At 39.1% G+C, this 21,841-nt stretch overlaps 1 protein-coding gene across 10 annotated transcripts in view; it reads right to left on the bottom strand.

The window, feature by feature from the left end:
• Positions 1-4,019: 4,019 nt before the first annotated feature.
• LOC140211665 (guanine nucleotide-binding protein G(I)/G(S)/G(O) subunit gamma-7-like) overlaps positions 4,020-21,841 on the bottom strand; it is a 267,308-nt gene continuing 249,486 nt past the window's right edge. For all 10 annotated transcript variants that reach the window (XM_072281687.1, XM_072281686.1, XM_072281684.1 and 7 more), the window contains one exon: positions 4,020-12,218. In XM_072281687.1, coding sequence (XP_072137788.1) covers positions 12,093-12,218 — 126 coding nt within the window. In that variant the 3' untranslated portion in view covers positions 4,020-12,092. The remainder of the gene's footprint in view (positions 12,219-21,841) is intronic.

Here is a 21,841-nt window from a genome sequence, read left to right on the forward strand (position 1 = left end):
CTGTACCTACATCCAAGCACCTTAAAACTATGCCCTCTCGTGCAAGCCATTTCAGCCCTGGGAAAAAGCCTCTGACTATCCACATGATCAATGCCTCTCATTGTTTTGTACACCTCTCATCTTTCGTCACTCCAAGGAGAAAAGGCCGAGTTCACTCAACCTATTCTCATAAGGCATACTCTCCAATCCAGGCAACATCCTTGTAAATCTCCCCTGCACCCTCTCTATGGCTTCCACGTCCTTCCTGTAGGGAGGTGACCAGAATTGAGTACAGTACTCCAAGTGGGGTCTCACCAGTGTCCTATATAGCTGCAACATTACCTCTCGGCTTTTAACCTCAATCCCACAATTGATGAAGGCCAATACACCGTATGCCCTCTTAACCACAGAGTCAACCTGCGTAGCAGCTTTGAGTGTCCTATGGACTTGGACCCCAAGAGCCCTCTGATCCTCCACACTGCCAAGAGTCTAACCATTAATGCTATATTCTGCCATCATATTTGACCTACCAAAATGAACCACCTCACACTTATTTGGGTTGAACTCCATCTGTCCCTTCTCATCCCAGGTTTGCATCCTGTTAATGTCCCGTTGTAACCTCTGACAGCCCTCTACACTATCCACAACACCCCCAACCTTTGTGTCATCAGCAAATTTACTAACCCATTCCTCCACTTCCTCATCCAGGTCATTTATAAAAATCATAAAGAGTAGGGGTCCCAGAACAGATCCCTGAGGCATACCACTGGTCACTGGCCTCCATGCAGAATATGACCCGTCTACAACCACTCTTTGCCTTCTGTGGGCAAGCCAGTTCTGGATCCACAAAGAAATGTCCCCTTGGATCCCATGCCTCCTTACTTTCTCAATAAGCCTTGCATGGGGTACCTTATCAAATGCCTTGCTAAAATCCATATACACTACATCTACGGCTCTACCTTCACCAATGTGTTTAGTCACATCTTCAAAAAATTCGATCAGGCTCGTAAGGCATGACCTGCCTTTGACAAAGCAATGCTGACTATTCCTAAACATATTATGCCTCTCCAAATGTTCATAAATCCTGCCTCTCAGAATCTCCTCCATCAACTTACCAACCACTGAAGTAAGACTCACTGGCCTATAATTTCTTGGGTTATCCCTACTCTCTTTTTTGAATAAAGGAACAATGTCCACAACCTTCCAATCATCCGGAACCTCTCCCATCCTCACTGATGATGCAAAGATCATTGCCAGAGGCTCAGCAATCTCCTCCCTTGCTTCCCACAGTAGCCTGGGGTACATCCTGTCCGGTTCCGGTGACTTATCCAACTTGATGCTTTCCAAAAGCTCCAGCACATCCTCTTCCTTAATACCTACATGCTCAAGCTTTTCCGTCCACTGCAAGTCATCCCTACAATCGCCAAGATCCTTTTTTGTAGTGAATACTGAAGCAAAGTATTCATTAATTACCTCTGCTGTTTCCTCTAGTTCCATACACACTTTTCTACTGTCACACTTCTCTCACGTCCTATTCTCTCATGTCTTATCCACTTGCTCTTCACATACTTGTAGAATACCTTGGGGTTTTCCTTAATCCTGCCCACCAAGGCCTTCTCATGGCCCCTTCTGGCTCTCCTAATTTCATTCTTAAGTTCCTCCCTACTAGCCTTATAATCTTCTAGATTCCTATTATTACCTAGTTTCTTGAACCTTTCATAAGCTCAATGCATTAACATTGCTGCCTCATCACCATGAGGGAAAAGTTCAGTCGACATCCATGTGATAAGCTGCCTGTGATCAAAGTTAGCAATGATTAACCTGGCCTGAGTGGGCTTACATTCAGTACAACCATAGTTTCCTTCAAATGCTACCTAGAGACATACTGTGGAAGTTACTATTCATCAGGATTTCAGTTATCATGTTTGCCACAGAGCATTAATGTTAAAATATGAAAACAAATCCATTTTCTTGGATTAGTTGACATATTCACTGTTCATTTACAATACCATTTGGCTCTTGTGCAATACTCTCTAAAGGATTTACTTTCTCATGCTTGTCAGGATTTCCTCTTCAATATCTTGGAAGACCACAGCTGAATTTAGGGCAAAATTGGACACAGTACATTCCTAGTCTATTGACACCCTTCCCTTCACTTAATTCTGCCAGCTATTCCTTTCTGGTCTTCCACATGCACATGCCTGGGTCTGTTTTGGTTCCATTCTCCTTTGATAACACCCCCATGTATCTGTCCAGAATAGGTAAGGCCACTACAGTACTGAATGGTAGTGTCAAGAAGCCCAGTAAAACTGCAGGTAATGAAAACAGAGATATGACTCTTGACTCGCTGGGATTTTACCAACTACAGATAAAGATATCTGTGGTTGCTAGACATATATTACCTCAGCTCTATGATCTTTGCTGCAGGAATTTCTCTAGGCCAGAAGCTGATTTTGTTTGACAACTAATCTGATTGCTTCTTAGTGATTTCCTTGGCCTGGCTGCTGAGGTTTTGGTAGACTTGGCCTCTTTGAGCTACGGAACGAGGGTCTTTCTCAATATTGATCTGTTCTTTGAAATATCTTTCAGTTCTTTGGCAAATTAGGCTCTTCATCTCCTCTCTCAGCATGCTTTATAACCCCTGGGCTGTAACACTGGTTTTCCTTAATCAATGGAGCTCAATTCAATACTGGAACTGTAAAGAGCTAGCTGTGTTTTCCCAGGGCTTCTTGAAATTATTTTAATTGAGTCATAATTGGTGGCTGAACAGAAAGCTGACATCTTACTCACTGAAAACTGAAATATGTGCAATTCAAGGAAAGCATGACGCCACAGCCTTCGCAAATCCCACATGTAATTCCCAACTTTAAAGTTTAGATTCAGATTAGTTTGTCACATATAATGCAATGAAATGAAACTCCTTGCTCGCATGACAGTAGTTTGCAAAGCAGCAATGATAAAGATGTTAAAAATAGCGTTGAGATTACTGCTCTGTGAAGAGACGGTAGGAAATAATTGGGGCAGGCCTTACTGTAATATAGGTGGATATTGCACTGTTTCCAAAAGTGTAAAATTTACAAAGGTAACTTACTGGTTGGCATGAGTCAGTACGATTTAGTACTGGTGAAACAAGTCATTATAGTGGCTTGAAGAGGCACCAGACTGGGCGCCACAATAGCGCAACACTATTAGAGGTCAGGGTGTCAGAGTTCAGAGTTCATCATCTGTATGGAGTTTGTATGTTCTCCCCATGGAATGTGTGGGTTTTCTCCGGATGCTTCAGTTTCCTCCCCAGTCCAAAGATATACTGGTTAGTAGGTTAATTGGTCATTGTAAATTGTCCTGTGGTCAGGTTAGGATTAAATTGGGGGTTACTGGGTGGTACAGCTTGAAGGGCCTCTTCTATGCTATATCCCTAAATAAATAAATAGATAGACACTGTAGCTAGATAAATAACTTGTTTTGTGCTCCCTGAGGTTTAACTTTCAATTTGGGGGGAATATCTACGTGTAGCACTTGAACTGAGTGTACATGAGCTCGGCACTCATATGGGGGTATTAATGTGAAGTCAAACAGCGGGCTGGGTGCTGCTGCATTTTATGTTTTTGTCACCTAAGGTGGTAGTGTGAGGGCTGCACAGAGGGTGGTTTTTAAAACTACCATTTATTGCCCACCCCTAATTGCCCAGAAAAGGTGGTGAGAAGCCACCTGCCTTCTAGAACAATTGCAGTACTTCTGACAAAGGTAACCGACTGTGGTGTAGGAAGATTTAGTGTTTTGTTCTACATATTCCACTAGTTAGTGACTGCACAGCAATGACAATCAGAAATTTCTTGTCACCCCATCAATCTACATGCCATTGTAATCACCATTACTCTACCAAACAAACATGCTTGTAAAATTGTCCTGTGAAAGAGAAAGAAATATTTAGAGATTCAAAAATAATGAAATAGAAATGGAAGTTTTAATATGTTGGGCAGTGTAGTTGAAGCTGGAAGATAGGTAACAAAGCATATCACGCACACATTTGTGTATCTTAAAAACCTAATTTATTAAAATAATGTGTGAACGCTTTGGAGTTCAATCAAGTCATCCTTCAAAATTGTACAACACTTGAAACATTGTGCAATAAGGGTGTTAACAATATAATTAAAAGGGGGCAACAAAGATATCAAGAGAGCAAGCACAATTCACAATTCATACAGCACTGCTAGAATAAAAGGTGAAAACATTTTGTAATAATCTAACCCCTTAAATGTTAGCTTTAATAGCAATCAAATAACATACAGAGAAGCAACGAAGCACATTCAGTAAGGGGCTTAATACAAGGTACACGGCTACAGATTACAAATAATTATCTTATCCTAATTGTGTTTTAATTGTACATATTCTTATATATGCATTCAGAATACACACAAACACAGGTGAATACTCAAAGTAAAAAGACTTTTAGCTTGATACGCTATAAAAAATTAACACTAAAAACCACAGTTTCTTATGTTGTGAAATGTAAATGAGAAGTATAATTTAGTTAAAACACAGATGTATCATTGGCTACCTGGAGGCCATTAGAAGAGCTTGTATGCAAAAAACATACACATAACTGCTGGCATTTTGGATACTTTCTTCCACTACAAATTCTTTTCAGTTTTATTAATGCAATACACTTGTGGTCATTTCAGGAATACTCTATGTATATACTTTCATTCATTGGAATCAAGGTAAAATATGGCTTGGATTAAAGTCTGTTTCACTCAGAGCTTGGGTCTGTGTTCACTTAATTTCATAATTATTCCTAATTGATCAGCCTTGTGTTTGGCACTATTGTGACTCAGGTTACTTCATACATACATTTGGGTAAAGTGTTTTTCTTGGAATACTCAGTGTCCTTATTCTCCTACGGTTGGGAAGCAGTCGATTGCTGCATGATTTTAAACATAGATGAAATTTCTCAGTGTCAGATGGCAGGTGTTAGACTGTAGGGCCTCCCACATGTGTGCATTACCGTTTCCTTGTTATTGACTCCATTTTTAAGGAAGCCACTGAGCGACCAAAGTACCTGCCTATCCAAGGCAGCTGATTCTTTCAACAGGGAAATCCTATGATTGAAGTAGGACCCCAACTGCTGTTTTTGAATAGAGCAAGTTGGAGTTCGCACTTCACAATCTTCAGAGACTTGGCAATTCAGGTGTTACATTAATTTTGAAGCCCCTGGAGGAGCAGGACTGGCACAGTACCCAGGTCTCCATCCTCCACAAGAGCTGTACCTCACAACTAGATGTCCTGGGACTACTCAGACCAAACCACAAGTCACCAATCTTGCATCCCAGATCAGAGTAGTTATTTGGTATCTTGAAGCTCATCAGGGAATTAAAAATGAAGCAGGGGGACTCAAAATCATGAAGGCATCTGCTGAGAGGGTGTATAAAAGGCAAAACAAAATTCCATTACATCTACAAAGTGGCTCTAAAGCTTCTCATTTTTCTAAAATAACACACACATTATCCCTGTGTACAATATTCATAAGTAGCAGCAGAGACAGTCTGTCATTATTTATAATATCACAATGAGTTCATCAGGCTATTAAGCATATAGTAGTTAACTGAAAAATACAGTACACTGTAGTGATTAGTTAAACTCATTATACAACTTACCGATAATTGTGTTATACACAATGTTTACAAAGCCGAAAACATGGCTTCTTCAAAGAGATTGGTGTATCTTTATGGTTACGATTCTTTTAGATACACCCATCCATTTGTACAATTGATTATCCACTGTAATCCACAGGAAAATTTCTAAGATTTTTCAAAGGAGGCAACACTTCAATAAAACATTCAAAACAAGGTTTATCTATTTTATTATTTCTGAAATTAGTACTTAGATAGTTTGCTTGAATTCAAATATACGAACTCTGGAAACCCTCTTTAACAAATACCTAGTCCAAGCTAGATGGCAAATTCAGGTAAATTGCATCTGAACTTAGAGCAGTTACTAGAGCCTACAGCTAAAACAGTTACCAAAGATCTTTAACCATAGGTACTGAATCTAAGCTTTTGGAAGAGCATTAAAATGCAAAGTAAACTTGTTTAAATCATGATCCTTTTGTCCATTGCTCTGCCTCCGTACTGTTGTCCCTCCTCTAGGGTGGATAGATTTTATCCCAATTAATGTCCATGCTCAATTATTGTGACAAAACTTTAAACTAATAAGAGGAAAGATCATTCAGATAGGGTTAACTTTGGCTTTTGCGATGCTTCCAGCCAGCCTTTCAGTACTGGTTAGGACTGGGATGTGAATATAAATGAACATGTAAAGCTCCATCATGCCAGCTACATCGTAAAATTAAATGATCAAAATTGTCTTGTTTTATTGAAAGCTTCTGAATGCACTGCCTCACCTTCGTAGTCAGGTGCTTCTAAGAAGGACACTTTGAAAAAGCTTGTATACTTTTTCATTTATTACAAACTATTGACCATGAAAATGAACTGGACAGAACCATGAGCATCCAGTCTAACATTCAACAGTTAGATGAATTTACCTCTTTGTCAATATGTGATTTAGTTGATCTGTTTCTTTTCAGAGTTGTGCTCATGCAGATACACAAGCTAAGTTGATAACAAAAAATAAGAAGAAAATTAAACACTGAGTGCCCACTTCGCTAAGTCTGTACAATCTATCTTCATTATTTATAATAGTAAGCTCTGTGGAATTACATAAATGAAGCCAGCGAGGAAGAAAGAGGAATCAGGTGGATTATGCAGAGGATCACGGGAAGATTCCCAAACTGGGAATGATTTGCTGCCTTGACCGGCACTGGAAACCAGTTCTATTAGTATTTTCATGTTAGTATTCTGGCTTTCACCAATTTCTTCATAGGTTTGTGGTAAAGATTTGCCTTCCCAAGTGACCTGGCATTTGAAACGAGGGGGAAAAATAGTGGCAATTACTGTTTCCTCCCCCTATTACTGCAATTCCTGAAACTTAATATCCCAGTGTGGTTTGATCCAACAAGGTTGTTTTTGTGCTGTGGAGAATACTTACAGTACCTAACTATACAAATAAGTTGACAAGTACTTCTTCTAATGAGCTACAGATTCCACTGGAAAGAAGAAATCACAGGAACACAAGAAAATTGGAGCAGTTCTCCAAAATCCTCAGCTTTTCAATCTTTCAGATATTTCTCTACTGCCACCTATGGTATACTGCATGTTTCTACTGATCTGGCCTCCACCACTCTTGGGGGCAGAGAATCCAAGAGATACATTACTGGCTGAGAAAATATTTCTATGCACCTCAGTTTTAAATGACCAGGCCATTGTTTGGTAGCTATGTCTCCTTGTTTGTGATGGTGGAAACATCTCAACATTTACTTGTCAATTCCCTTAGGATATTAACAGGTTTGAATAAGGTCACCCTCATTCTTCAAAACTCCAAGGCATACAGACCTAATCAGTAGAGCCTCTTTTGATAGGACAACATTTTCATCCCCAGAATTAGCCTTGTGAACTTCCTTTGGACTACGTTAGTCCCTCAGGTGGAGGGAGTAATTGATGTCAGTGGATAAAACATAGCAATCAAGGAATTCTATCAAGGAGATCTAGTTGGCCGTAACTGAGTGAGGGGACCATTGAGCTTTTTTTGTTTTCTGTCCCCCTGCTGTGAATGGATCAAGGAACTAACTTCTGGGAAATCAAGAGTAATGTTCAGAATTCAAAGTACAATAATTCCTAAGATTAGCGTACGTCTGAAATAACCAGAGTTTAGTTTTATTTAAGAACTTTACCATTGTGAAGGCAAGATGCAATGCTCTATCCCACAGAATTCTCTGTGTCAAATGTGATTATTGATCTGACATTGAACAATGTAAAGTTTAGATTTCATCAAGTTAAGATTTATTTAATATAGGGAAAGGGCTTTTATAAAAAGTTGAGCAAGTAGGTTGAAGCTCTTCTTAAATGTTAAGGTTTTGATGAAAAACAGACACTGTTGACTGACTGCTGACAGAACTGATTTCATTGTAAATTTAGGAAGTCCTTCAAGGCACAACAAGAGAGAAGGTAATGAGCAGATTGTTGAACCAATGATAATTCAAAGCACCAAATACTGGATCTTTTCTGTTTTGCACTGTCAAAAGAAAAATTGAGTTCAATGACATGAAGATAATATTGGGTGAACTAGGTTTCTGTTTTTTTTTGGAGAAAACTATCTAATTTTAGGGGTTTGATTTGTCAATCTTAGCTGAGAAGTAGTACTCTTAGTTCTGACTCAGAAAGTACCAAATTCAAGCTTTGGCCAAGACACTTAAATAGGTCACCTCAGCTAATAATTCAGTGCAATACTGAAGGAGTGCTGCATTTCAGATGGGATATCATATGAAAAAAAAAACATCTGGGCTCTTAAGGTGGACATAAGAAAACCCATGCCATTATTTCAAGAAAAGCATTAGAGTTCTTCTCTTTGTTGCTCATTATTTCTCTCTCATTTAATAGCACAAAAAAGTAATTATTTGCTATTATCTCAAGGGTAATCACAATTTGGTGCAGCATAACCTTATTTTATAATGGCAACTTATAGTTCGAACCATTGAAAATATTTCATTAACTTTAAAACACTTTGGCACGTCCTGATGTCCTGAAAGATACTCTATGAATTCAAGATCTTTTTTTCTCTTTTGTTGACCAATCAACTATCTCTTTTCATTTTTGTATCTTTTACACTGTTTCCTCTCTTTACAAAGTTAATGCAAAATTTGTTCTCCACATACTTTCATTATACCATGATATCTATTAAAGAAAATTATTAATACTGTTTTAACATTGAAGAAATACTTCTGTTTCAGAGTTGAGGAAAATATCCCACAAAAAATGGTACTGAGAATGAGTGATTCAACAATACTCTCCAATGCCTTGGCTATCAATATTGCTGATAGCATGGCAGCATCAACTGTCATTAAGGGCAGATGATCTGTCAAAAACAAACCCTATGGATAATTTCCTAGAAGATAATAACAACATGGCATATGTCTGGGATCAGGAGGTTTCCCAAATACATTCACAAATAATGTAAACATATTCCCAATCCCATTCTTTTGGAGAAGCATTAAAGTAATGCATAACGCTATGGCAAACTCAGTTTAGCAAGATTGATAGAATATTTACTGGAATTATCAAATAAGTGTCAGATTTTCTGAAGGATGAGTTGAGTTCAAGAGTCTAATTCATCTAACACTGCAAAGTGGACCAAGTTGCCCATCTGGTTTCTAGATTATTGTCATCTTGGGTTTAAAAACTTGCATGAGGATTAAGCAGTATTGAAAGACAAGGACATTTCCAGTGGGATTTTCTGTTTGGGCAACAGGTTAATTCAATTCTATCAATCTCAGTGTAAATGTCCTTACATTTAATGATACATTTTCCTCAACACTGTAACTACCTAATTTTCTCCTCACAAGGATCTTGTCATTTGCAATTTGCAATGGCACTTCTGGTGTGACTCCAATGCCATCACCCAGCTGGCTGAACTAGGGAAAGGTGGTAATGCCATAATATATTTACAAAGAGTAAGAAAAATTAGGAGGAAGTGATGAAATCTGAATAGAAAATGTTTTCCCACCAATTTTGCCATGGAACTATTTTAGAAAGTCAAGGAGCATCAGATGAGCATTCTGGATGAGCTTTAACGGATGGTCCTTGAATGAGGGTGATAACCTAAAGTATACAGTATATGTTATATCTTACTTTACAATCAACATCTTGGACAGAGAAAGGAATATTTTCTTACTTGCTCTTTGGGTCTATGCACTGTATGATTTACTGCACAGAAGGGAGGTGAAGTGCCTGGTCCCAGGCCTATTTCAATGCAACCTTTGAGAGAAATTTGGCAATAACTTGTACATGTTCACCTCTAGATTTCTCAGGAAAAAATCTGTCATTCATATAGAACCTTTACAGCACACCACTTTGAAGTTAGCGTTGCATCACAACTCATGAGGTTCAAAGTTGAGACCTATAGCTCTACGGCACTGTATGTTACAACATTAATGTACAATTCCAATTATTTTCAACCTTCCAGGCAACTTACGTTCACAGAAGGGTTAGCCATAAGTCTGTATGTACAAGATTATATTGAATAAAAATGCAAAGATGCAAATCTGCAATCACAACTGGGAATATAAATACATGGGTATATTTTTAAAATTCAAATGTCAATGTAGAGGAATTTGAGAAAATCTCACTCAGTAACTTTCAAATTTCCAGCGAGTTTGTTTTTTTTAAGGAATAGATCCTTGATTTGGCAATATCAAAGGAAAGATGGTAAATTTAATAACTAATGTAAGATAACAAAGGCTTTTCCATTTTATTTTCCCAAAATTAAAAAGGCACTGTAAAAAATACCAAAAAGGATTGAAAGAGAATAAGCAAAGGTGGCGGCACTGGCGTGTCTCTGCAATATTATTATGTGTCAAAAAATCTACTGTCCATCATAAAACTAGTAAACAAAAGAATAGTCTTAAAGAGTTCTCTTTTACATAACTGTGATTTCAAATGGTTTGATTTTAATGCGAGAAATTAATTGCTGGGCATTAAAATGTAAATATATTGCATTTTGTCACAGAGTAACTTGTGACATTCATGAGATGACATATCAAGGCAGCTGATAGAACAATGCACATGCAATCTGCTTAAATATGCTAAACAGAAAAAAACGTGACAAGTGTTTAAGCTCTTGCCTTCCAAGATAACTTTTTTATATATAAAAATTTGTGGTTCTCAAGAATTCCAGCACTTCTCAATGACATAAATCACTTGGCATTTTCATGGTTTTTGGCACACAACTACAATTTACATTCCTTAGGAGGTTTGATCTAATGTACAAGGACAAGTGAAAGGCTGTAGCTCATTGTCACATGATCAAACATTTGCTACCTAATCTTTGTCTTTGCTTTAGGTTTTTACTGACATGTCAAGAAGTTTTTTTTATCATCCTGTAGCTGCTGATATGCTACTGAACAGATTCTTTACATAGCAAGTGAATACTGTTGGTAGAAGTAATATGCTGCAAATAATGGATTAGAACTTTAGCTTCAAACAGAAAAAATCAATATGAATTATTTCAAGAGTTATAAATTAACAATATATAATTAGTTAAACATTTTATGATGAGCTATAATACAGTTTAGTACAGAAGCTTAACAGAGGGTATGCATACACTCTTAAATGTTAAGCTTGGCCTTGTTGGATGTTTTGTTCTGTAAAGTGAAGCAAAAAAATTAAATGTTCCAATGGACAGAAAGTACATGTTGCCAATATCCATATTTGCGGTATGAATGTTTGATTTTTAATGGGACTTATGGTGTCATTTTTTAAGGGAATGAAATATTTGCATTTGCAGAACATAAAATTTGCAATTCTATGTAATACTGTTTACCACAAATAAATGTGAATCATCTGATAGTACAAAGATTTTTTTTGGTTACTTCACAACCACCAGGTCTTTTTAAGGAAAACAGATGAGGAATGAACAGATTGAACATTATTTACATTGTTTTCCCTTGGCCAGTACTTTGGTGGTGTAAATATGGAATTTAAAAGGAAGGGGGAAGAAAAACTACTTTTTAAATAGCAGTACAGTTGCTAATGATAATAAAAATGAACAATGTGACATTTAAAAATGCAATGGAAGCATTCAATTGCTTCTCTTGATCTAATATGTTATTGCCCAAACTGTATTATCACCCTCCAAATGTACACTCCTTACATATACACTTTTCATTTTTATAGAATTTTTAGGCAAAGATATTATCTTTGCTGAGTTAGTTTTTTTTAAACCTAAGATCTTAATATTACAATCAGAAAATCTATCATGAAAGTCCAAAATAGCAATTCTTTTTCATTGCTCTTCCCCATCATATCTTCTTTCCTTCATTTCGAGAAACATGCTTAGCTAACAAACAAACAGAATCCAATATTTTTTCCTTTTTTAAAAACACATTTCCACAGCAGGCCTGTATTTCAGAAGCTGCACTGCTTCTCAAGGTCTGATTACCAATAGAAATTCTTGGCAGGTCTTCTGATGCTGTGGTCAGTTTGCGTAAAGGTGGCTGGCAGCAGCTATAGGATGGTGCAAGGTTTTTTATCCTTGAAGGGATTTTCTGAGGCTGGAACGCCGACGAGCAATGGGTCATTCCGTGCATGCTGCTCACAGTAGTTCATCAAATCTACAGCTGCCTTTGAAACCTGTCAAGGTTAAAGAGTCATCAATGACATCAACCAGCCAAGGCAAGGTAAGAAACTACAGAACAAAATCACAGATTGCTGGCAGGATTTTGCAATTTCTGCTGCTGTAATCTCAGTCTTACAGCAGTTAAGACTTAGGCATGGCTTATTTTCACGTTACAAAAATATTGTTTTCTTCAGAAACCATTTTCCTTCTAAAGTGCATGTCTACCCTGTTCCCTCATTTTTGCCTTATGACTGGTTATCAAGATTAAGATCCTCAGACAGACCTGAATAACTGGTTATTTTCCTCAAAAACATGCTTGCATTCCTTCAGTAATTGTGGAAATACAGATTTGCTAAGGAAAGTGCATACATCCAAACACATTTTTACAATGGCATTGGAACATCATAAAGAAAACAATTCAGAAAATAAATGAAACACCGAAAATTTGGAATTTTTCTCATTAGTCTGGAAATTATGGAAATCAATGTACAGAGGATTCATTTTGTGTGCGCTATTAAAACTTTATGAGTTTGAACCACTAACAAATGTTTCCACCTACTCCATTGTAGGCACTGGGACTGCTCTGAGAGCCCATTTAGACCTGATAGACCAAATATTTCCATTTTTTTCTATGGAAGTATGATTAGAAGTTAGAATCTAGTTGTTCCATATTACTGAAGTCTCCATTACTGGAATCCTTCCAGCAAATCTTTTCTGGACTTTTTTTTTAAGGCCTTAGCATCCATTCTTCAGTGCAGCACACAAAATTAAGCACAGTGCAATTGCTAAAGATTGATCAATGCTTTATATTGACTTAATATAACTTTGTTGCTTTTACATTCTATGCTCCTTTTAATAAAGTCAATGATCACATTTGGCTTTTCAACTGGTTTCTCAATTCCCCTTGTTAATTCAAAGTTTTGGGCACATACAAGATCCATTTGTTGCTATGGTTTTGCACCTCAGTAAAAATGGTTTTATTTAATACGTAAAGCCCCCCTTCATTTTTCCCTATTTGAATGGATCACCACACAAATTTTCATCTGCAATGCCAGTACATTTCATGAGTTAATCTTTGACTCGGCGGAGCTGTTATTGCCCTTCTTTCCTTTTGTTACATTTCTGAATTTCACATATTCTGCTAACTTTGAAATTCTGACCTGTATATCCCTGGCTAGTGATTAACATATATTACAAAATGCAGTAATACTAACAATATCACCTGGGTAACAACACTGCAAACTTCCCCTCAGTATGAAAGAAAACCATCAACTCTTTGCTTTCTGCTCCTTAGAAAGTTTTGTATCCCTACAATCAATGTATCTCTTAAGCACGTCAACTGTAATTTTACTTACTTCTATTATGTGGTATTGTTGAGTTCCTTTTGAAAACTCATATTCATAGCAACCACACTATCCTCTTCAACCTTCTCCATTACTTCATCAAAGGATTCAATTGAATTTGACTTATCCAAATAGCCTTTAGCAATTGCATGCTGGCTTTCATTTATTAGCTCATAATGTTGTAACAAAGATATCTATGTTGGAAGATTCTGTTTCTGCCAATTCCTGCTGATTAGCTTATAAATTCCTTATTTTTTTCCTGCCTGGTGTACAACATTTGGAGGGGAGAAGCTGTATTTGTGCAGCAGCCTCCACAGATTTAGGACATCCCAAGTTGTTGCCTATCTTCCCGGCATTGTGATTTATAGAACACAGAACATGACAACAACACTCCAGGCCCTTTGGCCTACAAAGTTGTGCTGGCCTTACAACCTACTTGAAGATCAACCTAACCCTTCCCTCCTACACAGACCTCTTGCTTTCAGTCTCTCCTATAATGGGGAGAGAAAATGGGATCCAAATTGAACACAGCAAGATTCCAAAACATCAAGTTCACTCTCTTGAAATCTTCCATGAATCTTTCACCTGTTCCCCCCCCACCCCCAACCAAAAGATACTGATCTTGGTACCACGTCTGCAAATTAAAAAGGACATTTAACTTGTATTTAACAAGATTGTTAAGTGTTCTCTTGAATAGATCTACTGATTTTAACTTGAAAGAGCATACAGTTAAATTTACTATTCTGTTTGGAAGCTTACAAGCTTACATGTATTCTAAAGGTACTTCTGAGCATGTTGAAAAATTGCCTCTCTCTTTTTCCTGCTGGTTAAATGCTACGATAGCTTTCAGCAATTTTCCATGTGCGGTACATGTGATAATGCGGAAAATCCAGAAAACAGATAGGGTACCGTTGGTGTTTTCAGGGTTATGTGAATGAAAATGCAGTTGCCACAGAGTCACTGATAAAGACTGTATCAAGGTTGCTCTTTGTCATCTTTGAAAATTTGACTTGGAACTTCCAGGTGTGCGTCAAAAGTGGGCTGTTGTAGAGGATTCCACATCAGATGAGAATTTCTTGCCTAACACTCTCTTTGGAATCTGTTTGGGTAAGTTAGGCCCAATTGTTCAGGCAGAGACCATTGCTGGATATTACTGGAATAGTAAAGTCTTTGCATTACAGAAATGGATGGGAGTGCTCTAAAGTATGCCCCATACTTTGTTTTTGTCTCCAACCAGTATACTGTATCAAATCCCTTCATTGCTCTCTATCTCCAAGCCGCATCGTTTGAACCCCAAAAGCCATGAGTTCATCTCCAGCCCCACAATGCAGCCTACCTATCTTACCAACACCCTCCTCACTAGGTATCACTAGATTCCTGATACTGCTTGATGATCTATCTCTCCACTGACCCTCTGATTATCTAAGGAACGTGAAGTTATATATGGAACTTCCCGGTATGGGTTGCATGTGTGGTTCGCAGAAGAATCTGCATCAGAAGCAAGTCAAACTGCCATTTCTTGCGTGAGGCATCAGGAAGCCCTGATCTTCAACCACTATTCAGCTTCACCGGCTACCAACTTGATTACTATTCTAAACCCCTAATCCTGATTGGATGTACGATGACCAGCCCTTTATCCACCCACCTCTCCTTCCACTGATCACTCCAACCTGGCCGTGACCTCGAGCCTTGGGGAAATCAGTAAGAGATCAAATCTTTTCAGGCACTACTGAAGTCTGCAGTCACTGCTACAACCAGCTGCTGCCTCTCGGCTTTGGTGACCCAGATTCAATCCTGAATTCCAGAGTCATCTGTGTGGAGTTTGTACATTCCCTCTGTTACTGCATAGGTCTCACACAGGTGCTCTGATATCCTTCCACACTGGAATGGGTTGGTAGATTAACTGCTTAATTTTCCCTACTGTGTAAATGGAGGATAGAATCTGGAGAGAATTGAAGAGAATATGGCGAAAATAAAACCAAATTAGTGTAGGATTTCTGTAAATGATTGATTGTCGGTCAGTGTGGATTCAGTAGGCTGAACGATCTGTTTCATAGTCATAGTCATACTTTATTGATCCCGGGGGAAATTGGTTTTTGTTACAGTTGCACCATAAATAGTTAAATAGTAATATGTAACTTATGCCAGGAAATAAGTCCAGGACCAGCCTATTGGCTCAGGGTGCCTGACCCTCCAAGGGAGGAGTTGTAAAGTTTGATGGCCACGGGCAGGAATGACTTCCTATGACGCTCATGTTGCATCTCGGTGGAATGAGTCTCTGGCTGAATGTACTCCTGTGCCCAACCAGTACATTCAGTAGTGGATGGGGGACATTGTGCAAGATGGCATGCAACTTGGACAGCATCCTCCTTTCAGACACCACCGTCAGACAGTCCCGTTCCATCCCCACAACATCACTGGCCTTACGAATGAGTTTGTTGATTCTGTTGGTGTCAATGCTTTATGGCTATGAAATGTGCTGCTAAGAAGTAAATTAAGCAGTCAATCTTAGTCGATCAAAGATTGGGGCCTCTGCATTTTAGCTAAGTACTACTATCTTATGGTGAAATAAAAACATATAATATTTGCGATACTCAGCAAATCATGCAGCATCTATGGAGACAAAACAGCTTGAGCTAAATGATCCTTCACTAGAATAACTGTAGCAGTGATTTGACTGAGGTTTACAAAATCATGAAGGAAACAGATTGTTTTACTTTTTTCTTCCCCCAACTGAATTGGTTTGGAAGCATCATAGTCGGAAGTTATTTACTGCATTTTACAGGAACTAGATATTATTTTGGTCTCTTTCCGCAGAAGAGAGAATCAAATAAAAATATTGCTGTCTTTCTGGTGCTCACAGAATTGCTGAATTTCTTCAAACAACAGCTGCACTTATTGCTGACTGGAATTGAGATAATCTCCTACAAGAGGAAAGCCCCATATATCATTAATCATGGCGTGATTTCCTGAACACACATCTACCAACTAAAGGATCAAAGAAAACATTTAGAGATTTTCTTTTTCTCATAAATGCTTTGGTCTTTTTTTTAGTGGTATATTTTCAACTTCCCTGTGTTATTAATTTTCTGGAAGTGGTGTGCATGTGAAAAAATAGACTTACATTTATCTTGCACTGTTCATGGCTTCCTGTCATTCCAGAAAGTCTAAATGTATTTCTATAATGTGGGAACAACAGCAGTCAACATGAACACATCTGACCCACAAAAATGATGATGACCAAGCAATCTTATTTTTAAATAAACTTGGTTGAGAGATTAATTTTGAACAGAACAGAGGAGAGACCTTCCAAATTTGCTTTCAAAATAATGTCATCAGAAATTTATTGTCTATTTGGAATATCAGAAGGGGTTTAATGCATCCTTAATGGGCAACACCTCATTTGCAATCGATCTCTGTGACACAGAATGCCAATCCAAATTTCCTGCTTAAGTCCCTGGCATGGAAACTGAACTGATGGAGGGTTGAGTTCCATCTCTGAGTCATAGCTGATGCCTTTTATACATTTATTGTGATGCACAGAGGCATTATTTCAGAGAGGCTAGATGGACTAATATTTTCCTCACTGACATTTTGTGTTCTTATCAATGCTTGGTGGGCTGAGGCCCCTAAGCACACATGCATCCTTGTATATCAAGCAGATTGTCAGCTGGATGCTAATTGGCATTATAACTAATCTCCTGCCGTAGTAAGAGACAGATAGCAATGGCAACATCACTTGTGCAATATGCTGAAAGCTCTGTAACTTTCAGTTCTCACAGTGCTTTGGTAATATGCTGACTACACCAGATCTGATCAATACCTTGATAGTAGTTTTTCTCAACATCTCTTCCTCTCGCTATGCATAAGTTGTTCTTGTGCCACCTGATTAAGAACATATTTCATGTTTTGTTGACACATTTCCATGAGAAGTTGTCGAACAAATGAACATGAATGAAAATCTGATGTTCATATAATATGCACAAGAAAAATCAGAGAATAAGTTGTTTAATCAATCTTTCCACAAAGGAAGGTTGACCATCTAGCCAAATTGGCCTCCAAAATTTATTCCAGTGATCAAAGTAAATTTATTATCAAAGTACAATGAAATTTGAGGCAGACTAATAGATCGCAGCAACTACACACCATGTTGCTGTGATACCATCATGGCTGAATAACAAATTAAGCAGGTGCAAAATGGGAGGAATGGCAGTACAGCAAGAAGTGTGGGCATGGAGGAAGTTAATAGGATGTGGGGAAAATAGGCATCAGAATAAATTTGTAGTGAATGGATTGCTCTGTGAGCTGGCACAATCCAATGTGCCATTTATGTCGAAAGGAAATATAGCAAAATAAAACAAAATTTTGACAGATCATTCAGGGTGACAGTGATGAGCATTATTGAAATAAATGTAATAAAAAAAACAACACAAAAGATAGTCAAAATAGAAACAGAAAGAAAGCTTACTGAATTAAATCTGACGAAGTAGTGAAGCACAATGAACTACGTATCAGTACATCTTTCTTTTAATGCCATGTATGTGAGAATCACTTATTTTTGTACAGGAATAAAATTGCAACAAATTTCAGGGAAAATCGTGACCCGCTGGAAACTTGACGTGATAGTTTTGGTTGAGAATCATGTTGCTGATGTTTTCCATGTCATGGAGTGATGTAATTCCCCATACAACTCTCTTTTTTGTGCATTGCCCCGGAAATGAGATCATATTATTCTGAAAGGAGCCCGTCACATATCTTTCTTAGAATTAATGTGCTTTATTAATGCTTCTGCCTGAGTAGATCCCCAGGCTGAGGATTTCGCTATCTTCAATGTCAACATTTCTCTACTATTCCACGTTACTTGATATCCTCAATTAAGGAAGAGTGCGAAGGTCAACTCCCTAAATGCCCCCAATGCAATTCCGAAAAATCCAGCTCCACAATTATCATCCAATTCACCTCTTCGGCTCTGAACCATATCTCCGTCTCCTTAATCAACAACCCTCATTTCCAGACATCACTCATTCAGCTCTGAACTCTGGCCGTGATTCGCAGCTCCTCGATTATTCCTTGATTCTCTCGATGACCTCTGATTCGACTTGAGAGAAGTCCTAACCATTAGGCCCCTCTCTCCTCTTATGCCTCCAAGTAACCAGAATCATGTGATATTTTCCTTCTGGTGATGTGCTATTGCTGAACCTACGAAGTAGGTTATGTTCCGGCCATTTAGTAGTTCCTGACGGTTTAGGATTGTGACATGTTGCATAAATACAGTACTCCTTGATGAACCACTTCCTGATGTCAATTAGGTCTCATGTCAAAGGAACTCGAATAACCAAAAATTACCAATGTAGTTTTTTTTTAAGTGTTTAGTAGAATGAGAGGAGATCTAATCTAAATGCACAAAAATTCCTGCAGGAATTGACAGAGAGGATGCTTCTCTGACTGAGCAATCTAGGAATGGTGAAAAGTATAGTTCAAAACTTAAGGCTGGTATCAGATTGTGTTGAAAAATTATTTACATGAAGTGATTATTCTTTGGTATCGTCTCCTTCAGATGGCTTTACAAGTGCTCTTATAATGCATATTCAAAGCAGAGAAGAATAGATTTCTGGGCATTTAGGGATTCAAAGGAAATGGTGATAGTGTTGGAAATTGGCACTGAAGTAGAAATCAGCCAAGGTTTTGATGACTATCATTTTGAGACTGTGAGTCCTGGTTCTAGACTTTCCTGCATCTTTTCTATCAATTCCCATAGAATTTTATGTGTTTCATTGAGATCACTTCCAAATTAATGACCCAGATCATAAACAGCTGCAGCCTTTAGTACCTAATGTCAGGACTGAATAGACAGGCACCTCCCAGTCTCCACCCAGCTAATAGGAATCACCTGCCACTTGTTTCCAACTCATCACCTGCAGCCTATTTAAACCCAGCTCTCATCCACAGCCCTTGTGTATTCACAGAACCAGCCAATCTCAAGCTGTGGTTCCTAGCCTTCAGTTACCTTGTTGGTTTGTCATGTTAAATATCCGTTCTCTCTTGTTTTGTGGCCCCTGTTGGCTTGTTATTTTACAGTTTATTATTAAAGTTACTGCTCACAGCTTCATTGTTTCTGCTGCTCTGTGTTTGGGGCAAGCCTCCACTACATTTCTTGACAGGATGAATAAACCTACGATTGACCCACAAACAGCAGGAAACCACTGATATCTGCTCGTCACTCTCTTCCAACCCCGTTTCAATACAAGAGCACCGCACCAGTCTACTTCCTCCCTCTGAGCACCAGATTCTGGTTTTGAATGCTTTGACAGATCCCCAATCCGATACTGCAACTTTCTGTCCCAGTGTGTCTTGCAGTTCATGCTGCAGCCGTTTCTATTCTACGATAGAGCCAACATTGCATTCCTCATCTCTCTTCTGACTGGGTGATCTGGGCCACCACCAATTGGGACAATAAGACCACCATTTGCAACAGATATGAAGATTTCATTGCTGAAATGCACCAGGTTTTTGACCATCCAGGAAACGGAAAAGAAGCAGCGGATTACATATTTTGCCTGTGTCATGGATCATGCTTGGTGCTGGATTACATGGTGGAATTCAGGACCCTCGTGGCAGACTGCAGCTGGGATGCAAAAGTGCTGCTGGCCTATTACCATCATGGCTTCTTGGAGTACTTGATAGGTGAGCTGTCTATCTGGGAACTTCCCAGCATCTTTGAAAGCTTCATCACTCTGGCTCTCCATATTGACAAGCCTCTTATAGAACAACCCCGAGGTCATCAGCCGGAACTCCAGTTCCATTCCCAGAACCATTTCAGGCTGCAGGACCCTCATCGTCAATGTCTCCAAACCCATGCAGTTAGGGAAAGCTCCCCTAACCCCTAAGAGTGTGAGTCTTGGTAGGGAAACAACTTGTGCGCTTTCTGTGGAGCAGCTGATCACCAACGCATCGAAAGTGCCCTGCATCCCGGAAGATAGCACCACTAGGCAGAGACCAGGGCCTTGTCTTGTGAGCTCTCCTGGGCCCCTGTTCCAGCACCATAGGTTGACTCGCTCTCTTTGTCCTCCTCCACATCCCAATGGCTCTTCGCACACAGGAAGCTCTGGAGGAATCCGGCAAAGCAGAAAATTTTCTGGACTGGATTCTGTGCAGCTTGGACTCTTTGCTGTGTCTATCTCCTACCCTTTCTGCATCATGGCAATTGACAGGCATTCCCCGACGTCTGGGACAGTCAAAGCATGCACATGTGCATCGGAGAGGACAGCTGATCAACTCGGGTTACCCCAGCTCTTCAATCACAACCCTCACTTCGTCTGGTCATTTGGTTCACTGCTGAGTTGGGTATGCACCTGCCAGACCACCCGCCTGCAGCCTCACTTAATTTCACCCTGTAAATTTGTGGAGATGGAGGAAACCCTCAACCTTACCAAACTCCCACAGGAACACCACACCTTCAGTAAAAAGGAAGCCAGCACCTGCCACATCACATATCATATGACTCTGTGATCAACCTCTTCCTGGGCACAACCCCTCACTGACGTCATCTGTTCTCCCTCTCCCCTTCTGAGACCCAAGCTATGAATGACAACGTAGCCGAAGCTCTACAGCATGGCTTCATTTGACCATGCCAGTCCCCAGCTGGTGCAGGATTATTTGTCAAAAAGAACATGGGGGTCTTTGTCCCTGCATTGATTACCGTGGACACAGCAAGATCACCACTAAGAATTGCTACTCTCTCCCCTTGATAAATAGCGTATTCATAGCACTCTGCAGGGCACAAATCTTCACCAGACTGGGTTTACGGAGTGTGTACAACCTGATCCACATCCACCAGGGGACAAGTGGAAGACTGGATTTATAATGCCAACTGGCCACTACGAATACTTAGTGATGCCATTCATACTTTCAACCATTTTCCAAGCCTTCATAAATGAAATCCTTTGAGATATGCTACACAGGCAAGAGAAAATGTCCAGACGCCAGAAATCAAAACACCACACACAAAATGCTGGAGAACTCAGTAGGCCAGGTAGCATCTATGGAAAGGAATAAACAGTCATCGTTTCAGGCCAAGACCCTTCGTCAGGACTGGAAAAATTCTATAAAGGTAGGTGGTTGTCTATTTGATGACATCTTCATCTTCTCCAAGGACCCCCAGGACCACATCTGTCATGTCTGTTCAGTCCTTCAGTGTCTCCTCAAAAACTAACTACTGCAGCTTAGAAAAATGCCAGTTCCACACCCTGTCATTTCTTTGCTAGGTTATGTCGGTTCATCCCAAGGCGTAACCA

The sequence above is a fragment of the Mobula birostris genome, chromosome 17 (assembly GCF_030028105.1).
Source record: "Mobula birostris isolate sMobBir1 chromosome 17, sMobBir1.hap1, whole genome shotgun sequence".
NCBI lineage: Eukaryota > Metazoa > Chordata > Chondrichthyes > Myliobatiformes > Myliobatidae > Mobula > Mobula birostris.